General features: G+C 46.8%; 1 protein-coding gene and 1 long non-coding RNA gene across 3 annotated transcripts in view; one reads left to right on the forward strand and one right to left on the reverse strand.

The window, feature by feature from the left end:
* Nucleotides 1-2,114: 2,114 nt before the first annotated feature.
* Nucleotides 2,115-18,724, reverse strand: LOC111851386 (uncharacterized). Of its 2 annotated transcripts, none has more exons than XR_011989999.1 (4): nt 18,470-18,724; nt 18,139-18,299; nt 16,553-16,691; nt 2,115-2,226 (listed from the first exon to the last, which is right to left on the reverse strand). It is a non-coding gene; the product is annotated as an uncharacterized lncRNA (long non-coding RNA). The 2 variants fall into 2 exon arrangements; XR_002840007.2 differs by lacking the exon at nt 2,115-2,226 and adding an exon at nt 15,581-15,688.
* Nucleotides 18,304-24,780, forward strand: part of LOC111851418 (collagen alpha-1(XV) chain-like) — a 48,582-nt gene continuing 42,105 nt past the window's right edge. Inside the window, exons 1-2 of the mRNA XM_072711032.1 lie at nt 18,304-18,461; nt 18,545-18,621. Coding sequence (XP_072567133.1) covers nt 18,451-18,461; nt 18,545-18,621 — 88 coding nt within the window. The 5' untranslated portion in view covers nt 18,304-18,450. The remainder of the gene's footprint in view (nt 18,462-18,544; nt 18,622-24,780) is intronic.

Raw genomic sequence — 24,780 nt, forward strand, 5'->3', positions numbered from 1 at the left:
TTCCAGTTGTTTTCATCATTTTGCAGTTGCTTTAGTACTCAGGCAGATGCTTATGTGCAATTCTCAGCTATATCATACATCAGCAGCTGCTTTTGTCATGATGATCAAAATGCATTGTGCTAGCCCTCTTTTGCATAGTCTTACACTCCAGATGTACTTGTCATTTTGTCATTGTGTAAGTCAGGGGTGGGGAACCTGATCCATGGAGGGCCAGTGTGGGTGCAGGTTTTTGGGATGGCCTCTCAATCAGCCAATAACAGTGGGACCCCAGGACAGTTGAGAACCACTGCTTTATTATTGGCTGATTGAGAGGCTATCCCAAAAACCCACACCCACACCGGCCCTCCATGGAACAGGTTCCCCATCCCTGGTGTAAGTCATTGCAGTCAAAAGTGTTCAACAAGATATCATTGGCTGCTAAGTGTATTTCAGACCACAAAGGAAACCGATAAATCATACAAGTGTACTATTCTTATCAAACGTATAGATGACAATAATGTACAGCAAGAACAACAATGTGGTGAAACTGTTTCAGTGAGTAAAGATTCACTTTGGAACCACTTTTCTCAGAAACATGAGAGTGTGCTACGCAAACAGGCGGAAGCCAGAGCAAAACGTGAGCAAGTTTTATATGGTTGTAGCATATCAAGTCTATAAAGTAAATTAAAGTATAAAAGCCTATAAAGTAAATATTGGTAATCAAATAAATTCGTTTTGTCATTCAAAGTAGGTCTAATAGGATTTTTCAATTTCACGTAACGCTGTCCGTGAATTTTTATTTTAAAGAGAGACGCAGCAGCAGCATCAACAGAAAAACACTGAGGAATTTAAAACGTGGATGCGCTTAGCCTGTATATTCTTTAGGCTATTAAGCCCACTGATTCCTTTATTTGTCCCTTTTTTAAATTGGAGTGATTTGACTGGAGCAGGGGGAAATTTTAGCGGAGGAGCGGGTGCAGCCAACAGCCTCGTGAGCGAGGAGCGGAAATACTCACCTCTCCACTCCGCTCACATGCTCTGGTAGATATACATACTATAGTGTTGAACAGTTACATAAGGGTGAGTTTCTTTGTAGTTATTGGTTTTCAAGTGTAAGGTGTCGTGATGTTGCCATAATAAATGTTCTCAAATCAGTGTTGGATGCTGTGTATTCATGTGAATATCATTGTCTCTACTGAAGTAAATATGTGGACTTATCGAAGTAATAATTAACTAAATCATGCTGGTAAAAAAAACGTAGCTATCAATGCATTTACAATGTAACAAACTAAGGTTCCGTACAGTTTCATTTTAAGATGAACTCCAAGATGTTGGGGCACTACAGGTTAAGGCACAACCACAGCAAATTTCTTACCTGTTTGCATGCTGCTCCTTCAGAACCTGACATGCCCTCAAATTACATTTGTCAAAGAAACATTCAACTAACTGGTCAAAACCAGAAGACATTTGTTTCAACTGTGAACTTTTTAGTTTTTGTTTCTTCACTGTGATGGATTACATTCAACATCTTCCTCTTAGAGAGTGTGATTTTTACATAAATGTGTAAAAACCTTTGTATCACAGATTCCAAAAACACACAGCACATTCCTCAAGTGACTTCTGGGAACAACTTGTACATAAGTAAATTAAATAAATTAATTAAATAAGTAAATTAAATAAATATTACAGATGGCATTGCTGAAGCACTTTGTTCTGAGGTGTATGAGTGTTCAGTAGAGTATGAAATTGAAAAAGTGAAACAGGAAGAGACTGAACTGAAAATAAGCCACATTGTGTTAAAATTAGATAACATTTATAATGTGCTAACCAAGTGCGTTACTGAAGCAGCAAGTGCGACGACTGACCGTAGACCAGGACGTAACAAAATTGGGGGCTCATCGGGATTTTCTATTTTCTTTTCTAGAATTTCTGTACCATGAAAACTACAGTAACTAAGAAGGTGTTTAACAGTGCACCATATCTCAAGCTGGGAAGCAGCAGATCTTACTGGAAGGAGATGAGATCTTGGGTGTTGCATCTCAGTCAGAGCCATCTGAGGGTTTGGTTGTGGCGAACTCAAAGGGACATCCAGCTGAAGGAGTTGGAACTGAGAAGCAGGCCTGCTCCTGATCATCCTCTACCTGCCAGTTTTCCCGCACCTACTCCTCCTGCGTCCGCGTGTGTCTGTCAGGCCTCGTCATCTGTACGCTTCCCTGGACCATGAACGCCATCCTGTGGGCCACAAACCTAAAATGGGGAGAGGCCATTGGTCCAGAAAGGGCCACCAGCACCATGCTTAATTTGGGCAGTAAATACTGTTTAATAGGGCTGAACGACTTATCGATTCAAAATGGAAATCTCAAATTTAAACAGCGTTACTAGCAAATCACAAAGGCTGCGATTTAGCATATACATTATACAGCAAGTCTGACCAGGGTTTAAAACTCAATTTTATGCTGTCCTCTTTGTGTTACAGTCACTCTAGCCAATCAGACGTGTCGTGCTCCTCGTGCCAGTCATGCTGACCAATCAGAGTGGCCCAAGGCAACAGTATATACGGCCACAAACAACAAACACTTTTTGGGGCTGCTCCCATTGAAGCTTTTGAGGTAAAGATAAAACAATTCTTTCATTTTCAATTGAATTATCTGAACAGTTCCCTACATGTTAGCTTCTCTGTCTGAATTTGAATTGTGTTTCTGTGCCAAATAAATTACATTTTCAAAAACACGAGTATCGGTACTTGGTTATCAAATACCAACTGTGGCCCAGTGGGCCTTGACAACGTGCAGTGATAAATAGGTGGGCCTTAATGTTGAGAAGCTTGAGAACCATTGTATTAGCAGACATATTGCAGTGGTTCCTGTGTTCATGGAAAGTGAAGTTGACACATACTTTCCTGTGTGTTGAATGCATTGCTCTCATGTTACAGTGGCCAAAGAATATCTGAATCTTACTTGTGGGGAGAGTTCAAGAGGTGGGTTAGGTCAGAGTTTGGATTATGAAGCTGTTGAGGCTGTTGAGGCTGTGTTGCACGCCTGTGAACCCGTCCCTGCGGCCTAACAGCAAAAGTTCCGGAAACATGTCAAAACCACCAGCCACACCTTTGTTGAATTAGCTCGTGAGAAGACTGCTCTCTTTGATGAACGTTGTTCTTCAACCAAAGTTAGAGGTTATTTGAATGAACAAAAGGTCTCCACTCTCAGATGCTGCCGTTTTAGCAGATGAGTCTGTGCTCACCCACAGAAGCACCTTTTCTACTCCACGCCGTGATGTCAGTGAGCATGAGTCCAGGGCTCCTGAGAACCCGTCCAGGACTGTTAACTCCTCTGTTTTCTCATCTGAGTCTTGTGAAAGTTGTTACTGCCATGAAAATGAGCATCTAATTGCATTTTGTCCTACATTAAGGCGAAAAATCAGCGTAAAGCACAATCCCCTCCAAAGGGTGTTGCACAGCTGCAAGGTTTGTAACCACACACACTCTGTGTTTGAGTCATTTTTGGATGACATGGTCTCACTTTCTGATGTTTCTGACTGTGAGCAAAAACATGTTCATATTCTGAGGGACACTGGAGCTGCAGAGTCCTTTATTTTGGACAGTGTCCTACCATTTTCTAATCACTCTAGTTGTGGTTCTGATGTCTTGGTTCAGGGCAGAGAACTTAGTATCGTCAAAGTTGCCCTGCACACTTTTCATCTGTGGTCTGACCTTGTCTCTGGGATTGTCAAAGTTCTAGTCCGCCCTTGGTTTCGAGTGGCACGAGATTGATTTAGGGAAAGTTACTCTTTTGCCTGAAGTTGATTGCCTGAATTGAGTGACAGTGATGTGGTTTTGCAAGAGTTCCTCACTGTATTCAGTGTATTGTGAGACAAAAATTGACTAGAGAGATATTTTTATATACAGCTTTAGAATATATTTTTATATTAAAAGCAACGGTACCTGTGTGTTAGGCAGCTAACACCCAACAATAAGCTAAAGAGAATTAGAAGTTAATTTCAGTATTATAAACATATACTGGAACTTTTTGCTTGTTAGATTTTGCAGAAATGCAGGTGTGAGAACATTGGTGTGAGTCTGGAGCTTGTCAGAAAGGGCAGGAAAACCACAAGATCATGCAAAGTGCAGATGCTCTAGGCCTGCAGCATACAAATTAAATGGGGCAGCATGTGACTCTGTGGGTTAAGCCTGTGTGCCTGTAATCAGAAGATCATGGGTTCAAATCCACCCTCAGCACATCTGCAGGTCCTTGGGCAAGGCCCTTAACCCCCAGCTCCCTGGGGGCTGCTATGGGTGGCTGCCCTTCACAGACTGCTTACTCTACAAAGAGCAAGTTGAGGGAGGCGTAAAGAAAACTTCCCCACAGGGATCAATAAAGTACAACTTATTATTATATGCAGTGTTGGGAGTGTTACAAAAGTAACAAATTACAGTAATGCATTGCTTTTTCCTGTAACGAGGTAATATAAGGCATTACAGAAAAAAAATTGGTAATATTTTACTCGGTATAAATGTCAGTAACGTGCATTACAATGCATTTTTAACCCGGAATGAAGTGATGGTTTTTTTTCTTCATACAAATTCGCCAAAATCACCGCGAGATCAGCAGAGGAGAAATGTCCGTGCAAAACGTTTCACTTCTTGTAGTCAGACAGAACAGAGAGATGAGTGAACCTGCAACTGATCTAACGTGGGATAGTAAAACTTAATCAAACTGACAGAAAACAGCTGGGTTGCATATGTGGTTAATAAGGGGGCGTGGCACATAAGAGGATCGGACAGGCAGGTCACGACAATTACACTCGTATTACCCAAAATATTAAAGAAGAAATATTAGATGTTATAAATATATTGTTATTATTGTACATTTAATTACGAAGAGCAAAGATGCTTCCGATGCGTAGCGATGTATCATTTTCATTGTCTCAATCAACTTTTTAATCAATAGACAAAAAACCGCGATAGAGTGAAGCCGCGAAAGTCGAAGCGCAAAGTGGCGAGGGATGACTGTAAAGGCATAGAAATGCTAATTTTGTATCCTGTCATAACTTTAGACATTACAATACAGTTCAATTAATGTTAATATGACTAGGCCTAAAGTTACAGTATTTCTATCACAATTTGCCAGACTTTGACCTTTTGTCTGTTGTTGCGATGATTGTTCCTTGTATTGCGCCATGAGCCATCGCTGTGGTTATTATATTCTACTGTTTTTAACCATAGGCCTATAGCTCAGTTAGATACTGTATCACATCACCTTCCACTGGCTGTGTAATGAGCTAATTGAGCGTCATGAGCCATCGCTGTGGCTATTATATTCTACTGTTTTTAGCCATAGGCCTATAGCTCAGTTAGATACTGTATCACATCACCTTCCACTGGCTGTGTAATGAGCTAATTGAGCGTCATGAGCCATCGCTGTGGTTATTATATTCTACTGTTTTTAGCCATAGGCCTATAGCTCAGTTAGATACTGTATCACATCTCCTTCCACTGGCTGTGTAATGAGCTAATTGTGCGTCATGAGCAAGATGAGCATAGATTTCCAAATCCATATTTCCAGTTATTTTGGTGAGAAAAACTTCAAAGTAATGCAATAGTAGTGTAATGCCTTACATTTTAAATACAGTAATATTGTAATGTAACAAATTACTTTGAAATTACAGTAACAAGTAATAAATAATGCATTACAGTTTTGAAGTAACTTGCCCAACACTGATTATATGAAGTATATACTTGCTTGCAAGATGCAAGCAGCATAAAGTATATGTGTTGCAAGGTGCCCACCCCACGCTAACCAGTTTGATCTGGTTCTGAGGAGGGTGTGTGAACTGTCTGTGTACCCCTATAAAAGTTATGTTGACCAGAAAGTCTTTGTAACATTACTACAGAGATATCATCAAAGTGGTTATTCCCTTGAGCTCAACAATATATTATGTCATATTTCAAAGCACAGACTGTCATAAATTTCTGTGACAGCATGTATTGTGATCGGACACAAGCTTAAAAAATGGAAAATATGGTAGATCTTTCCCGGTCCTTTATGTGTAACGATAGTCCTGAAGTCAGGCACACTGCTCTTTTTCTCCCTAGTAACATTAAGGATAATTCTTATGAAGGAATGGATGGCAGTATGTTCCCCTTGGAACAGGCACAACTAGTTTATGCCCAGAAAACTGATGTTCCATGATGATCCATCAGAGCTGCCTCAGCATCCTATAGCTTATTTTTTTGATGATGTGCTTATGCACAAATGGACGCCAGCCAACTCCGAGAATGAGTCGAGTTCAGTGTTTCAAGTTGTTGTTTCTAAACCCTTGCAGCAGCATGTGTTAAGTGCGGCACATGATGGTAGCCTGTCTGGTCGTCCTGGAGTAAGAAAAGCCTACAGTCGTCTGTTAAAACATTTCCTTTGAGCCTCCATGAAATCATGCAATTAAGATTTTGTTGTATGGTGCTCCAATTCTATCTGCACTAGACATCATTAAGTCATTGAAGCTCAAGGTGGATGCTAGTGGAACAGGTGCAGGTGCTGTGTTAATTCAAGAAGATGACCTTTGTGTAGACGCACCGTCTGTTTCTTCTCCAAGAAGTTCAACCACAATCCCATCAACTATAGCACCATCAAAAAAGAAGCAATTGCGTTGTTATTGGCCTTTCAACACTTCAAAGGGTACACTGGATCCACTAAAAAAGGGTACACTGGATCCACTTCAAAGGGAACACTGGATCCACTAAAAAAGGGTACACTGGATCCACTTCAAAGGGAACACTGGATCCAGTTCAGAACCCATCCTACTAGCACATGCATGTATGCTGCCAGCCTTTGGGCCATCAAGGCAGGGGCCTCCACTATGCTTGGACATCAGCCTAACTGCAAGCCCAAGCCACCAGTTCGACCACGGGCAGTCCAGTGCAGCCCCTCTAGTAGACTCCTCCGTTCCCCCATCTAATGTTCCTGGGCCCTTAGTCTCCCTGGCTCTTCTAAACTTCCCACACCCCATCTTTGCGGAGGTGCATACGGTCTAGCAGCCCACTATGAACCACCCAGCTGCTTCCCCTTATCCTACCCAACCTGCTGACCTCAGCCCCCAGGTATATGTAGGCTATGCACATTCCACTCCAGTTCCCATGTCAAGTTTACAAACATCACCACTGGTGAATATCCCGAGTATCCCTTCTACTGATATGCCCTGCTGAGCAGTATTTAACATTCCATCGCAGCCCAGGCCCACCAAGCCCAGCTTATGTCTGCTGCAGAGGGGAACACACCTCATTCAGCACAGCCTTTACATGCTTACAGCACATGGTATCCTGGGCAAATATGGGCAAGCAGCAAGGTGAAGAAGACTGGCATGGGAGAACAGGAAACCCCCTTTGGTGGGCCCCAGGAGACAGGGAGAGGTGGTAGTCAATTGAATAAAATGCAGGGCTTTCATTGACTCACAAGTAACCAATATAACTCACAACTACTGGTGCAGCCACCTGGTCCTTCAGAAGTGGGAACTACGATCTTCTAATATACTCATAGAGGGTGCAGCAAGTTAGACCGCACCCTGCTGCGGTATCCTGTATGTGGAACTGAAAGAGTGTAAGGTTGTACCACTCTTCATAGTTCGTGATTCTGACTATCACTCTTTAGTCCCCTTGCTGGTGGGAAACAATGTCATTCAAGCCTCAAGGATCCAATTCAATGTAATTCAATTCAATTTTATTTGTATAGCACATTCTCACAACATTACATTGTCTCCAACTACTTTACATTATCCCCGCCCAAAGCCCCCAGTGAACAAGCCAGAGGTGACATCTGGGGGGCAAGCAGGTGACCACAGGCAGGTGGTGGTGCTTCTGATGCCAGGATGAACAGTGGTATAACAGCAGGGCAAACAGGAGAGATGTCACAGGCAGAGGGGCGAGCAGAGAGGAAGGACGTCACAGGCAGAGGGGCGAGCAGACAGGAAGGACGTCACAGGCAGAGGGGCGAGCAGACAGGAAGGACGTCACAGGCAGAGGGGCGAGCAGAGAGGAAGGACGTCACAGGCAGAGGGGCGAGCAGACAGGAAGGATGTCACAGGCAGAGGGGAGAGCAGACAGGAAGGATGTCACAGGCAGAGGGGCGAGCAGCGAGGAAGGACGTCACAGGCAGAGGGGCGAGCAGACAGGAAGGACGTCACAGGCAGAGGGGTGAGCAGACAGGAAGGACGTCACAGGCAGAGGGGCGAGCAGACAGGAAGGACGTCACAGGCAGAGGGGCGAGCAGACAGGAAGGACGTCACAGGCAGAGGGGCGAGCAGAGAGGAAGGACGTCACAGGCAGAGGGGCGAGCAGACAGGAAGGATGTCACAGGCAGAGGGGAGAGCAGACAGGAAGGATGTCACAGGCAGAGGGGCGAGCAGCGAGGAAGGACGTCACAGGCAGAGGGGCGAGCAGACAGGAAGGACGTCACAGGCAGAGGGGTGAGCAGACAGGAAGGACGTCACAGGCAGAGGGGCGAGCAGACAGGAAGGACGTCACAGGCAGAGGGGCGAGCAGACAGGAAGGACGTCACAGGCAGAGGGGCGAGCAGACAGGAAGGACGTCACAGGCAGAGGGGTGAGCAGGCCAGAAGGGCGTCACAGGCAGAGGGGCGAGCGGGCAGGAAGGACGTCACAGGCAGAGGGGGGAGCGGGCAGGAAGGACGTCACAGGCAGAGGGGCGAGCAGACCAGTAAGGTGTCACAGGCAGAAGGGCGAGCGGGCAGGAAGGACGTCACAGGCAGAGGGGGGAGCGGGCAGGAAGGACGTCACAGGCAGAGGGGGGAGCGGGCAGGAAGGACGTCACAGGCAGAGGGGGGAGCGGGCAGGAAGGACGTCACAGGCAGAGGGGGGAGCGGGCAGGAAGGACGTCACAGGCAGAGGGGTGAGCGGGCAGGAAGGACGTCACAGGCAGAGGGGGGAGCGGGCAGGAAGGACGTCACAGGCAGAGGGGGGAGCGGGCAGGAAGGACGTCACAGGCAGAGGGGCGAGCGGGCAGGAAGGACGTCACAGGCAGAGGGGCGAGCGGGCAGGAAGGACGTCACAGGCAGAGGGGCGAGCGGGCAGGAAGGACGTCACAGGCAGAGGGGGGAGCGGGCAGACCGGAAGGACTTTTAGCTTGTCTACGTAGGTTTAGGTTTAGAGTTTATATTTTTAGAGTGCATTTTTTTGTATTTATATATGCAAATTCTATGTGCCTTTTGTTATGTGCACTCTGTAGAACTGGAGCCTGTCTATACATGTATATAGAAGAGATGACAATAAATTTTAGTTTGGCTTGACTTTGCAATGATACTTCTATTTGATAGACATATGTCGCCCTCTGGTGGTGATACTAATTGAAACTAGTTGAGTCTTGGCTGTCTCCCTGTGTTAGAAACTGAATGAAAGGGGACTTTCATAAAATCATTCAGCTTCTTTTCTCAACACAAGTTCCAGTTTGCATTTAATCAGGTGCACATATTTCTTCTGTTTTCTTCCTAAATTGTATCTGTTTTGAGATTTAAGCTAAGATTAACTTAACTCACTTAACTAGCTTTTTATTATGAATATGGTGATTAAAGCTACATGGTAAGAGCCCTGGTGTTTTTGTGTGACAGCCGCAGGAAGAGCACAGCCTGAAGCTCTGTAAATCCCAAGGAGCAGATGGACCATGTGAAAGCCTTTGGTAAGAAGAAGACCTTTTGATGTGAAACCTTGAGACTAAGGTGGTGCTGGCCATAATAAAACCAAAGGTACCTGGGACCAAGCATAACAGTAACTGAGCATTCGACTGCAAAGAAAATGTGCCTCGAAAATGGACCTGAGCTTTGAAAAAGAACCTGATGCTTGACTCAGACAAATAACCGAAGCTTCTTAATTCTCAGACGAACAACCGAAGCTTCTTAGTTCTCAGACGAACAACCGATGCTTCTTAGTTCTCAGACAAATAACCAATGATTCTTAATTCTCAGATAAATAACCTGATGCTCCTTAGTTCTCTGATGCCTTTTTATTTAAACCATTTGCAGTCAGTTGCCACACATTTCAGAAAAGAGACACTAAATCTGACCCTGAAAATAAAGGCTGTCCCGAGGTGTGATGTTTAAAATGGCCCTTCTGTTTGTTGACTCTGTGTTTGTAGGCTGTCAGCAGTAATGCAGAACTTTCCAAATGTAATCCCTGCTTTGGCCTTGTGGTTTGTCAAGCCAAGTACACAACTCCTCCCAGTTATTAATAAAACAGGGTCAGCGAGGAGTTAAACTTTCTACACATACTCCCCTATGTGTCCCGATTCAATGTGGCCCTCGTGTGTTGTATAATTTCCACCTGGGGTGTACCTTTTCCTTGTGCTCTCTGCTGCTTGGGACAGGCTCGAGTCACCCCTACCCTCCTGCCTGGGACTAGTGGTTGGAAGATGAATGGATGGATCACCAGGGAGAAGAAGCATTCAAAGGCTCAAGGTCTGCTGTGGGAGTATGCTACAGGCCATCTAGAATGTCCTCATTGTTCAGTGTTCAGGGCCACTATTCATTGGTCACTAGAATTCACTGTAGTCTATAATGGTACCCTCCTGCTTTCAAAAGCAAAGTTCCGGGGCTTTCTGGGTTATGTATGAAGTACAGGCTGATGGTGAAGAGATGGACTTGTGAGAAGGTGGAACTGGACAATGAACACATTTGGTGAAATCTGGGCCTGGAATTTTCTGGAACATATAAGGGAATCTCATCCTAGAGATTCTTACACTTTAGAGACACAGATCCAATTTCGGCATATTTTAGCATTAAAACATAAGATTAATCATTTGAACTGTTTTGAGTTTTTAAGGTTAAAAGAATTAATTTTTGCCGTCAACACTGAACAGTCGGCAGAATATTCTTCATAGCTCCGAGCATATGAACATAGTTATATGTCCCGGGGTGGCTTCGTCTAGTCATTTGAGTCTATTCATTTGAGTCTAGTGTTTTCCAGTCCTGAAAGAGTCCTGAAAGACTCACTGGATGATCTATGCTTGCATCTTTCTTCTGGTGCTGCTTGTTCCCAAATGACCTTGAATGTTTGATCAAAGAAGGTCATACTTTGCATGGTTTGTGAAGCCAGCAGTGCCTAAAAGCCCAAGTGCCATGGAAGCTTGACTTGAACTTAAACCCGATCTAGGATGGGCTTCTCCAGGCAAACCACGAAACAGCGGGCTGTCAAAAACCAGGTCTGAAATCTTTTGATTCTTAATGTATTAATGTGGCAACAGTCACAGCCTCAGTAAATGACAGAGTCAACTGAAAATGGCAAACTGCAGACTGTATTGTTCAGCGTAGGGAGGTGTCGGGTGCGGGATTGTTACAGACTGGCATTCCTGTCAGGGTGGGTTAAGGTGGGTCAGCTGATCGCAGGCTGATGAGGGATGTTTTCAGGTGTGACCACCTTGTCATGATTTTGAGTTTCTTCAGAGAAAGTTGTTTCTCTTTACGTTGCAGGCTGAGCTTTTGATGACTCACGTTTGCTTGGTATCAACAAAACCACAGAAATATTTGACCACAAATTTGTGATAAAACAGCACCTACTGTACACTATTTCAGGCAAATTGTTTTGTTCTTTTTTTTTTGTTATTGAGGATCAGAAGTAATGACCAAAAGTGGACAAGTGAGATGGTACAGAGTCAGTGCCTGGACACGACCCAGATGTAACTCTGTGCCCTCCAGGTTTTGGCAGCAGACCAGAGTGGAGTTCCACAAAGGGCAGTTCTGTGAAGGCCTTTACGTGTATGTTCCTCCTAAAACCATGAGGTGTAATCCCGTGTGCTCCCGCGGAATCCATGAGGGATAATCCCGCTAAATTTTAATTTTGCATATTGCAATGCAGTGACCTGCTCTAACATTTACCTACTTTAAGTTGTTTTGATTCTGGTACTTATAGGAAACATTAAAAAAATCCAATCCAGCATGAGCAGTGACAGCCTTTTAATCCTGTCGGGATAATAAACACACTGTGACTTATGCAGATCTTATTTTATGGTAACATGTAAGTAGCAAAGACATTAATGCTACTAGTAGCAGCAATATTACAGTTTCTGAAAAATGTTTAGAGGCCACAGGCCTCCATATGGGGGGGTCTATTCAATGTTTTCACCCAGTAAGTCTTTCCTGGCTTATAGAGTATCCCAGCTTTCTAAATAGAAAGTCTGTATTCGTGTCAAACAGCCCGGCCTCCGGAAGCCAGGGGCATCGAGTGGGAATTCGGTCCCAGGGACCAGTGCTGTAGGGAAGCGCAGGAATTAGCAGATGCATGTAGTTAGCAGAGTCCAGCTGGACTTTTTCCCTTTTAAAAGTAAATTTTGCATATTTTGATTTTTCTCTTGAATTGATCCAAAGCTTTCACGTCAGCTAGCAGCCTTTGTGTGAACTTCCTGACCCTCATTCCCTGACCTTTAGTGTACATTTGTTTCCTAGACTGACTTCACAGCACGCAGCTCCGTTTGCCAAACGAGCCATTGTCCTGCTGTTCTCACAGAGCTTCCTTTTATCTTTCAGAATGAGCCCTCAGTCTGGGCCACTTGGCTGTAGGCGGATGTCTCTGGAGACCAGATGATCTACTCTGTCACATCCATCTGCACTGCTGACACTGCGATGTGAAGTGACACCCTCACTTATGGAGGTTAACTTGCGTGTGAATGACAAGCAGGTACAAATCATAATGAAAACAAGAAAAAAGGTCCAGGCTGGTGCTTTCCTTTCCTTACCTGCTATTTGGCTCGTTCCTCTCAGATGTCGGGATCGATGCTGGGGTTCATGTCTGCCCCCGACTCCATGGTATTTGTTGTATTCATGTTCCCCACGGTCCTCATGTTACCCAGTTAACTATTCTGCTGTTTATCCAAGGTTAAGTAGCATGTTTGACAGTATCTTTCATCATGCCACAAGCTGTCGTACAGCCATGACACTCTCCGAATCAGAAAACATTAGGAATAGTTTGTATTCTGTGCTCATTTGCTGTTTTTGTTCCTTTGTATTTACTTTTAAATTTCTTTAAAATTCATGAAGCGCATGTGCAAACCCTCAGAGCCATGCTTTAGTCCACACGACCTGTCCATCTTAGGCCTGTTCCCAGAACAGCGAGTCCCTGCACAGAGCCATGCTTTCTGGAAGGAGATTTTCCTAGTATTCCTAATGCCCAAAATTCCTGTGTTGGGATTCAGTAAGTTTGTTCCCATCGCTTCTACTCAGGAGGTTCTAAACGGCCTGATGACTGAGCTCCTGTCATCAGTCATTATGCTGTTGTTCTTCTCAGGATGTTCTAAACGGCCTGATGACTGAGCTCCTGCCGTCAGTCATTCTGCTGTTGTTCTTCTCGGGACGTTCTAAATGGCCTGATGACTGAGCTCCTGCCGTCAGTCATTCTGCTGTTGTTCTTCTCGGGACGTTCTAAATGGCCTGATGACTGAGGTCCTGCTGGTCAATCATTATGCTGTTGTTCTTCTCGGGATGTTCTAAATGGCCTGATGACTGAGCTCCTGCCGTCAGTCATTCTGCTGTTGTTCTTCTCGGGATGTTCTAAACGGCCTGATGACTGAGCTCCTGCCCTCAGTCATTCTTCTATTGTTCTTCTCGGGATCTTCTAAATGGCCTGATGACTGAGGTCCTGCCGGTCAATCATTATGGTGTTGTTCTTCCTGTAACCCCACTGTGGGTAGGTGGACCTGTAACCCCACTGTGGGGGGAGGGGGATTTAACTCTACTGCAGTGGTGGGGGCCTGAAATCCCACTGTGGGAGGCGTGGATTTGAAACCCCACTGTGTGGGGGGGGTGTGGTCCTGTAAATCTACTACAGGGGCGGGGGCTGAAACCCCACTGTGGGGGGTATGGACCTGTAACCCCATTGTGGGAGGGGGGGTGTGGACCTATAATCCCACTGGGGGGGTATGGACCTGTAACCCCACTGGGGGGGGGGTGTGGACCTGCTCAAGCAAACCTGATGCAGACTGTGACGTTTCCCTGCCTGCCTGCTAAATGACAAACTTACACAGGAGCCGAACTGAAATCCCCTCTGCATGCAGTAAATAAATATAGGGAAGCAGGTCCGGCCATTGATCCGCATTGTGCACATGAGCAATAAGCGGAAAATCCAGTCACTATATGACACCGATTTCTTTCCTACTGAAGATAAAACCTGTGTCAAAGAGTTAAATGACTTGCAGTCACTCCACAAGGTCCTCGTGCTGCTTTTTTCTGTCCTCACGTGTAACAGAGCCGACGAGCTGCTTCCACAGCGTAAGGAGTGAAGTTCTGCTTGAACGGCACCATGACGACACAATGCCGGCACTCACTCACCTTCCCGGAGTCCCTGGAGTCTCTCTGCAAGCTTCCTATTTGAATGGAAGCCATTCAGTAGGAGTGACTGCATACTGCATTCACCATGAAGGCGGACTTGTACCAAACCCAGGCGTGTGTTCTGCTATTTCCACTATGTCATCTAGAACCATTTCAGCAGAGGGTCACTTAGGTTCCGCATGAACTACTACACAGTTACAGTACATTTCTCGTGTATAGAAATGAGCTACAATCTTCCACAAACAAGTTGGTGTCAAATATTCCCTTAATGTAAAAGATGACATTACGAATGCAGGGAGGATCCAGATGAACTTTCTACAGTGCTTAGGGTACCCCCGCTACTATGTCCCTCGTGTGGTCATGGCAACAGCACTGGCAGGACTGGGAGTGCACGGCTGGCGGCCCACAGCTGGGCCACTGCCTCATCCTACACATGCATTCCTGACAAGTCACGCACTCGTTCACGGAGATCTGACGGCGAGGGGGGGCATCCACTTTAAAAGCAGAGTCTCCGGCTTGTCTGTCTAACCCGGGGCCCTTTGACCTCAGTAACCGAGTTCAGACAAGCCACTCCCCTGTTAGACCAACAAGATATCACAGTAGCTGCTGGGAGCTGGAACACACACAGATCTTCTCACTTCTAGGACCTGAGCAGCTCAGCAGAAGTTATTATCCATCCGTATCCTCATGACACAGGCAGGATTATGTTGATTTTTGGTTGTACCCATGCGACAGCAGTTAATATGCCAGCATGTGTGAGCTGCATATCCCTAGGGCGATGTGTGGAGTGGAGACACTGGCAGCCCAGAGAGGACAGGGGGCAGCAGCGGTGCCCAGGGAGGACAGGGGGACTGTATCACACCCAGGTTAGCTGACACCGCGAGCGGCACGGTATCACACCCAGGTTAGCTGACACCGCGAGCGGCACGGTATCACACCCAGGTTAGCTGACACCGCGAGCGGCGCGGTATCACACCCAGGTTAGATGACACCGCGAGCGGCGCGGTATCACACCCAGGTTAGCTGAGACCGCGAGCGGCGCGGTATCACACCCAGGTTAGCTGACACCGCGAGCGGCGCGGTATCACACCCAGGTTAGCTGACACCGCGAGCGGCGCGGTATCACACCCAGGTTAGCTGACACCGCGAGCAGCGCGGTATCACACCCAGGTTAGCTGACACCGTGAGCGGCATGGTATCACACCCAGGTTAGCTGACACCGTGAGTGCCAAAGGCCACCGTGTGTGAGGATACAAAATCCTTTTCACTTTATGATCAGTGATCTTGGCGGTGACTCAAATCGGCACGCAGCCCCCAGGCTTTTTCAGGCAGGATCATTACGGCAGTTAGGTTGACCATCACAACCGCACTTCTTAAATCTGGTGTATCTGCGTCTGTGGACAGGAAACCAAGACACACAGTAATCCAAGAGGTCTAGGGCTGGAAAAGGTTGCCCTGAACAGCCTCCTGCCACGTTCAGGTACTGGCAGAGTTGGTTAATAGGACACATTGGGCACTGGGCTTGAGGAAAGCAAATCTGAGGACCAATGTTTGCTATCCTGACTGTGGGTGGGCGGTTCACCCCCCGTATGTGGTTTACTAGTTACCCGGTGCATAGGGCACCGTGCTTCGCCAGCATGAATGCACAATATTCGGCCGCCTACACGCGGATTCCACGATACCAGAAATCCCCCAGCATGTCGGTTTTCCCAAGTCAGAGCTTCACGGCTGATGAAAGTGAAGCCCTCAGCCCCACCTGACAGCCTGTGGGTGCGGCTCTGCCCTCGACCCTCTATGACGGCCTGTGGGCGCGGCTGTGCCCTCGAACCGCACCTGACGGCCTGTGGGCGCGGCTCTGCCCTCGACCCTGTATAATGGCCCGTGGACGTGGCTGTGCCCTCGGCCCTCTATGACGGCCTGTGGGCATGGCTCTGCCCTCGGCCTCACCAGACGGCCTGTGGGCGCGGCTGTGCCCTCTGCCTCACCTGACGGCCTGTGGGCGCGGCTCTGCCCTCGGCCTCACCTGACGGCCTGTGGGCGCGGCTCTGCCCTCGGCCTCACCTGACGGCCTGTGGGCGCGGCTCTGCCCTCGGCCTCACCTGACGGCCTGTGGGCGCGGCTGTGCCCTCTGCCTCACCTGACGGCCTGTGGGCGCGGCTCTGCCCTCGGCCTCACCTGACGGCATGCACCGTGCAGCGCCTCTTCACACGTCAGATACCGATTGAAGAGAATCTGACCCCCCTGAAACCAATGCCTACCTGTCAGATATCAGCCTTTTGGAGACCGTTGACTAAAGTCCAACAGAAGAAAAGTCCCCAGTTGCAGAAAAGCTCTTCAGATATTCGTGGCTGTGACAGTATCATCTGCTGATAGGGATCTTCCCGACTGCGTCTGGCTCTGCAGGCAGGCAGAGAGCTGAATGAAGGGCACATTTTTACATTCATTAGTGCGCTTCTGGTTTTCTGCTTTTGATCTGGAAGGCGGGGAATTGCATCACCCATGCTTGCCCTGACACACAGCTACCAGTATTCAACAGCAGGTGATTTGCAACAGGAAGAGATGGGCTGCTGACCTTAAAGAACATGGGGAGTGGTTGCCTGGACCATAGACATCCTCACGCCCCCCTGGCTGTTGGTAAACATTCACACTGACAACAGTGTGACAATTTCCATTTTGCTGCCTTTTGGTGTGTGTGTGTGTGTGTGTGTGTAGGTGGACTATTGCACATGAGGCTGCTGATTAAGAAGTGTGCCCACTGCACCTCATACCCAGACAGGAAAACAGACTCTTATGACAAAGGAAGGGCTGATGTCCACTACACTTCCTGCCTGGACAGGAACATAGACTGTTATGACAGAGGAAGGGCTGGTGCGTCAACAAACAGGCATAAAGCATGCCCCAAGAGCACCATCTAATGGGGTCAAAAATACAGCAAAAGGTTCATGAAGCATCATTTTATCCATTACTATTTGTCAATCCCTTACCCTAATTCAATTTCATCACTGGTGGTGAAGTGTAAACAATGACATCACTTCTACACGCCAGGATGAGGACTCTGGAATGAAGGTTCACCCTCTTAGTGGCTCAGCTTTAAGCAGAAATCCATTGAGCACTTCAGGGATACAACCAGCTACACAGACGTGGCTGACGGAACTCTAAATCCAACACAAACACCCACAGCTAAAATAGGAAAAATGTGACCCTGGACTCCTGCCCACCCCAGCAGCTCCTCTCCTCAGAGCGACTCTTCCTGCCCTTATTGATGTATCTTGTGATCCAACCTGCCCTGCAGTTGAGAACATGCAGAAGGGTGGCGTACTGTGCCTGAGAGGAGGGGGTCTGAGATGGGGGGGTCTGAGAGGCGACCAGGGGCGTTTCTAGCTATTGAAAAGATCAGGGGCTAAAGTGAAGTTTATATGGGGCTTGACTTTTTTGTTTTTGGAGGAGGATAATTGGCATCGGAGCTAAAATACTTGGCGTTAAAGCCCCGAGTGATGAGACCTAACGAGGTGCGTGGTGGGGACTGTGCCGAATCACACTCGACAGGCCGGCTGTGGGTCAAGATCGGTCTTTTATTCAAGAAAAGATCAGCTATCATTTTATCAGTGGCTGTTTCGATTCATCAGATACATCTCACTCATATTTTGCGAAATATCGAATAAAAAGTGCTATCTGAATTTAACAGTATATGTTATAGTTTAAAATGATTTTGGTTTTTCTGAGTAATGTACTTTTTATGCCTTATTTATGTAATGTGTATTTACTTAAAACCTAAACCCACCACCTGGATACTCACATCTCAGGTAATAAGAACTCGAGATCATATAAAAGTCGTTAGCTGTACCTGTGCGCCGTAACGCGCGTCCATTTCGATGGGCTGGAGGCGCAAGGTTCGAAGCGGTGGTCTACAGGGGGACTTAACGGCATCGGGTTTCACTGTCTGAGGGCCGTTTGAGGCACTGAAATACTGAGGCTCCCTTTGTTTGGTTCCGAGCCGCCAGCGGTCTAGAAGGTAAAGGGGGGAGAGGAGGGAGGAGAGAGAAGGGAGGAGAGAGGAGAGGGGTGAGAGGAGCGCGTGTGCGGGACGAACTGGGACTGCAGCACGCGGACGTATGCATGCCAGGACTTTACCCCGGGATCGCTATTGGTATCCACAATGAATTACCGGTACGTACCTCACTATTAAATGTTATTTCAATTAGCATGGTTTGCGAAAATGAATGCTGTCTAAGCCCTGACTTCGCCTTCAGCCTCTCTGGGTGGCCGTCGGTCGTACAGCTCGCCTTCTGGCTTTACCGCCTTTCCGCTGCTCTTCAGGTTATGGAAGGTAAGTCACGCTTCTGTTTTACCTGGACGGGTTCGTTAGCTTTGATCGCTCCGCTGAATCACTGGCATTTAATCCGAATGCGGGGAAGGGGAACCTTCCCGAAATAAGCATGCAGAATAACAAGCGATATGAGGAAATGAGACGATTTCGTGTGTGTTATTTTTCCATTTTTGACGGAAAGCGATGGTACATGTTTCGTGGAATCAAACTGAAAAGTTTGTGGAACACGTATTGATGATTAAAACGTTGTATTTGTAATATTTTTGTTAAAAAAAAACTTAGTTGCAAAGTTCTAGCGACATAGAATTACTCAATTTATCCGTGTTTTTATGGAGGATTTCAAATTGACCCGGTTTGTACAAATACTTGTCCATCGATTTATACGTATTTCAGGTAAATCCTTGTAATTCCAAATTTCTTGGCATCTCGCGTCGACTTTCAATCAATAAAAATGTTATTATATGGCATATAGCATGTCATTGTATATTCATGGACATATATAACAGCATCAAGATATTCAGCCACTTTTCCAACTGTAAAAATGCTAAGATGGTAATGATAAAGTAAGAAGTTATCGTATAGACCTACGTTTATTTTATACGCGCGCGCGCACACACACACACACACACACACACGCGATTACTTCAGGAGACGAGACACATACTTTCCCACACACAATGTTTATCTCATTGTAAACGGTGGGAAAATCAGTTCCCAAAGAAAACCTTGGTTTCTGTTTATTCAACTTAAATGGAACTTGGGATAATAAGTGAATTAATTTATTTGTGGCATAAATAACCAGTTGTGCGTAGAAGAAAAGAACATTTTTATATTATATTCATTTTGTAGTGTATTTGTCTGGCTGAATGCTGGATTACACAGATAATAATAATAATTTATTGATCCCTGTGGGGAAATTGTCTTTACACCTCCCTCAACTTACTCTTTTTTTTGTAGAGTAAGCAGTCTGTGAAGGACAGCCACCTGTTGGTGCACTCAGGGAGCTGGGGGTTAAGGGCAGACCCACAGACATGCTAAGGCTGGGTTTGAACCGGTGATCTTCTGATTACAGGCACACAGGCTTAGCCCACTGAGCCACATGCTGCCCACAAAAGTTTAAGTGCTGGACTGGTAGATACGAGTGGTGACTGATCATGACGACAGTAGGGATGGTGGAAATGAGGACTGGTTGCCGTAGCGCTGACAGTCTGATGGAGATGGTGATGAGAAGGAGAATACTTATGATGATAAGAGGAGTGATGAACAGGGACCAGCACTATGGTGAATTGGAATCAAAATGAAATTTTTAGGGTGGGTGTGATGTTTAGAGATGCAGTCTAGATGTTTGTCCGTGTAGGGGCAGGCTGAGGGTCCCTGGTGAGGGAACATGCAGAAGGAGGCTCTCAGGCCAGCAAGGGCCGGAATGGGCAGCGGCTCCTGGGCAGGCTGAGGGTCCCTGGTGAGGGAACATGCAGAAGGAGGCTCTCAGGCCAGCGAGGGCCGGAATGGGCAGTGGCTCCTGGGCAGGCTGAGGGTCCCTGGTGAGGGAACATGCAGAAGGAGGCTCTCAGGCCAGCGAGGGCCGGAATGGGCAGCGGCTCCTGGGCAGGTTGAGGGTCCCTGGTGAGGGAACATGCAGAAGGAGGCTCTCAGGCCAGCAAGGGCTGGAATGGGCAGCGGCTCCTGTCCTTGTCTGAACTTGCTGCACATTTCAGTGGGCAACACATCTGATAAAGGACTGAGTGTTTTCCTTTTGGCTGACGTAAAGTCAAAGGTCACGCCTTGTGGATAGCTCCAAGACCTGCCTACACCCAGGCTCTCATGATATGAGAAACACAACACAATTAACCGTGCAAGACTCAGGCTGGCTAAAAGAACCATGGGAAAAAGAATATGCACTTGGGGTGAAGATTGGGGTCTGAGCTGTTAGCTACCCACCAGGATAACGCCCTGAAAGGAGAACGAGGCTTGCATCACTTTGCACATTTCTTTCCTACAGGCATGAGAGGAATCCATCTGTCTATCACACCCAGCAGAACATAAACCACTGTGTCTTATCTGGGCCTCGTTGCCAGAAATGGCTTATGTGGGACAGGGCCGCTGGATCCCAGGTCCCTGTTCTGCGAGATGTACCTATTCAAACATGTGCATATGTCAGACTAACTGCAGTGGAAACAGCACATGTCAGACTAACTGCAGTGGAAACAGCACATGTCAGGCTAACTGCAGTGGAAACAGCACATGTCAGACTAACAGCAGTGGAAACGGCTCATGTCAGGCTAACAGCAGTGGAAACGGCTCATGTCAGGCTAACAGCAGTGGAAACGGCTCATGTCAGGCTAGGTCCGGAGCCGATGCAATGGGCACGAGGCAGGGAACTACCCTGGATGGGGGGCCAGCCCATCGCAGGGCACACTCACACACTATTCACTCACACATGCACACCTATGGGCAATTTTAGCAACTCCAATTAGCCTCAGCATGTCTTTGGACTGTGGGGGGAAACCGGAGTACCCAGAGGAAACCCCACGATGACATGGGGAGAACATGCAAACTTCACACACATGTGACCCAATATTCCTGCAATATCACGCAGTCAAGAAAAAAGTTGAGTAAATGCTATAGAATTATACACAGACAACCGCCTCAGTCACTTATTCAACGTATTGAATCATTGAATATTATTAAATGAGGTCCCTGTGTGTTTGTGTAAGTAGATGTAAGCTTGTTTTTAACAGAGCTGCACTTGCCAAGCATGTCCAAAATCCGGAAGGAGACCTTGAGACCTTGTAGCTTTAGGCTGCTGTCACAATGCACTGTGCTGCTAATCAGAAGACATTCACGAATGTTAGCTTTAACACCCTTATCGCAGTGTAAGGGCAGCCTTAACACTCTTACCGCAGTTTGAGGGCAGCCTTAACACCCTTACCGCAGTTTGAGGGCTGGCTTAACACCCTTACCACAGTTTGAGGGCAGGCTTAACACCCTTACCGCAGTTTGAGGGCAGGCTTAACACCCTTACAGCAGTTTGAGGGCAGGGTTAACACCCTTACCGCAGTTTGAGGGCAGCCTTAAAACCCTTACCACTGTGTGAGGGCAGCCTTAACACTATCGCAGTGTGAGAGCAGCTGTAACACTTTCATTACAGTGTGAGGGCAGCCTTAACACTATCGCAGTGTGAGAGCAGCAGTAACACCTTCATTACAGTGTGAGGGCAGCCTTAACACTATCGCAGTGTGAGAGCAACTGTAACACCTTCATTACAGTGTGAGGGCAGCCTTAACACTATCGCAGTGTGAGAGCAGCTGTAACACCTTCATTACAGTGTGAGGGCAGCCTTAACACACTTACCGCAGTGTGAGGGCAGCCTTAACACTGTATTGCAGTGTGAGAGCAGCTATAACACCTTTATTACAGTGTGAGGGCAGCGTAAGCAGCTGTGCGTCCTCAGCAGTCGGTGATCCATGGATCAGTGAACGGTCCTGAGCTAGACACCATTCTTTGAGTGCAGGGTACTGGCAGGTCCTCCTCGTTTCCTGGTTCCCTTCCACTTCCCAAAGATGTGCAGTTTAAGTGAGTATAAGCCTCTGATCTGCCCAGAATGTCAGTGTGTTCCTGCCCGCACAGGGACTGCCGATCCGTCCCCCTGTCTTGTGCCCCTTGCTATCCATGACTCTCCTCTGGAAAGTGGCTACTGAAAACAGATGCCTGTGTCTGGATGCACCAACACATAGATAAGGGCCCTTTTTTAAGGACACAGTTAAAGAGCTGTCAAAGTCGTGTCACGGCAAGCGGGCTGATTAGCCGCCGGGCCACCCAGCACTCACGTGTCTGCAGAAAGTCTGTGGGGCCACAGAGGAGATGAGCAGCTGTTCCTCTGGTTACATCATAGCAGACTTAAGGTGATCAGGTGTCAGATGCCGTTGTAATGATTATCCTCGTTCGCCAGAGGAACCGGGCTATAAAAACTGTCTCCTAATGATAGAGCAGCCTTTTGTGTTGACAGAGTTATGAAGCGTTCCTTTTCAGAAGCAGGAGCGACAAAACACGCGTGGCCCTTTCTGGGCTTTGAAGCTGATGTTGGGGTTTCCACTGCCTGTCAGTCAACACCTTGCTTATTTTCCATTCCTCTCGCTCTGGTAAGATGCTCTTGTCAGGTTGGCAGTATAACAATGACGGTGTTCTCCGTGTCATTTTGTGGTACAAACCAGCAAGTGCCTGCGAGCCCTGGGCTTCGTATACATGGGAGTGGATTGTATGGCGGATGCATCTGAGGTGGGCGCTGGGGAACAGGTGGGAGAAGGTGAACATTGAAAAATCCTGTATTATCTGCAAAAAGAAAAATAAAATTAATTAATCATAGAATTAATCATAGAATATACAGACGTTTATTGTTCCTGACATTATGCGTAGAGCACAGAACTATGCAGGTTCGCCCCACCCTCTGCGTGCAGCCCAGCTAAACCCGTGACTAGACAAGCGAGCCTCCAAGCAGCTAATGAACACCTAATGCCCCTAATCCTAATGAACAGGGCACCTAAATAAGACTCGACAGCCCCAGGGAGCAGTGACCACACCCCCTCTGACATCACAGTCAGGGGTGTGGCCAAGAGTTCACCCAAAGAATGGTTGTTCCAGGTACAGTAATAATGTTCGTTTCTGTTTCGAACTGGAAAATTTGTTCATTTTTGTTTAATTACTTCAGTGCTCCATGGCGTACGTCATAACACGTCTTTCATGTTTTGACAAAATCAAGTACAACCTGAGGCTCTGGGCTGTTTATAGGATCGGTGCTACTTTGTATATACACTCACTGGCCACTTCATTAGGTACACCTTGCTAGTACTGGGTTGGTTCCCCTATTGTTCAAAGTCACATAAACCATATTTCTTTCCCATTCTGGTGTTTGATGTGAGGATTAACTGAAGCTGCTGACCTTTATCTGCATGATTGTCCTGCTGACATATGATTAGCTCATTAGATATTTGAATTTGTATTAGTTGTATTGAGCTGATGATGCAGTGATCAGGCTTGAGGTAAGAAGAAGGCTGCAGCGTGACATGCCATGAATATCAGCTTCACAGCTTCAGGCTTGCACAGAATGCTGTAGCGTGACATGCCATGAATATCAGCTTCACAGCTTCAGGCTTGCACAGAATGCTGCAGCGTGACATGCCATGAATATCAGCTTCACAGCTTCAGGCTTGCACAGAATGCTGCAGCGTGACATGCCATGAATATCAGCTTCACAGCTTCAGGCTTGCACAGAATGCTGTAGCGTGACATGCCATGAATATCAGCCACACAGCTTCAGGCTTGCACAGAATGCTGCAGCGTGACATGCCATGAATATCAGCTTCACAGCTTCAAGCTTGCACAGAATGCTGTAGCGTGACGTGCCATGAATATCAGCTTCACAGCTTCAGGTTTGCACAGAAGGCTGCAGCGTGACATGCCATGAATATCAGCTTCACAGCTTCAGGCTTGCACAGAATGCTGCAGCGTGACATGCCATGAATATCAGCTTCACAGCTTCAGGTTTGCACAGAATGCTGTAGCGTGACATGCCATGAATATCAGCTTCACAGCTTCAGGCTTGCACAGAATGCTGTAGCGTGACATGCCATGAATATCAGCTTCACAGCTTCAGGTTTGCACAGAATGCTGCAGCGTGACATGCCATGAATATCAGCTTCACAGCTTCAGGCTTGCACAGAATGCTGTAGCGTGTCATGCCATGAATATCAGCTTCACAGCTTCAGGTTTGCACAGAATGCTGTAGCATGACGTGCCATGAATGTTATATCTGTCAACATGCTTCTTCAGCTTCATAGCTTCAAGATCCCTCATCGTCAAAGTTGAACTGAAACTGTCTGGTGGGTAAAATGATGTAAATTCAGATACGCTAAGGTAAATGTAAAGTCCTTCAAAAGCAGCTCTGTGTTGCTTCAGTGAGCCTAAGTTATAAGGATGCTTCTGCTGAACTGCTCTTCTCAATGTGAAATGTTTACATGTTTTACATGTGAGTCATGGCTCCTGGGAACTGCAGTGGCTGCCTGCTAGAATCCCTTTGTCACAACTCTTTGACTTGGCAATGTGTCAAGTGAAAGTGACATTTGCAGCATTTATTTTATGTATTTTTCAGATTTGTCTATACTG

This window comes from Paramormyrops kingsleyae, chromosome 4 (assembly GCF_048594095.1).
Source record: "Paramormyrops kingsleyae isolate MSU_618 chromosome 4, PKINGS_0.4, whole genome shotgun sequence".
NCBI classification, from domain to species: domain Eukaryota; kingdom Metazoa; phylum Chordata; class Actinopteri; order Osteoglossiformes; family Mormyridae; genus Paramormyrops; species Paramormyrops kingsleyae.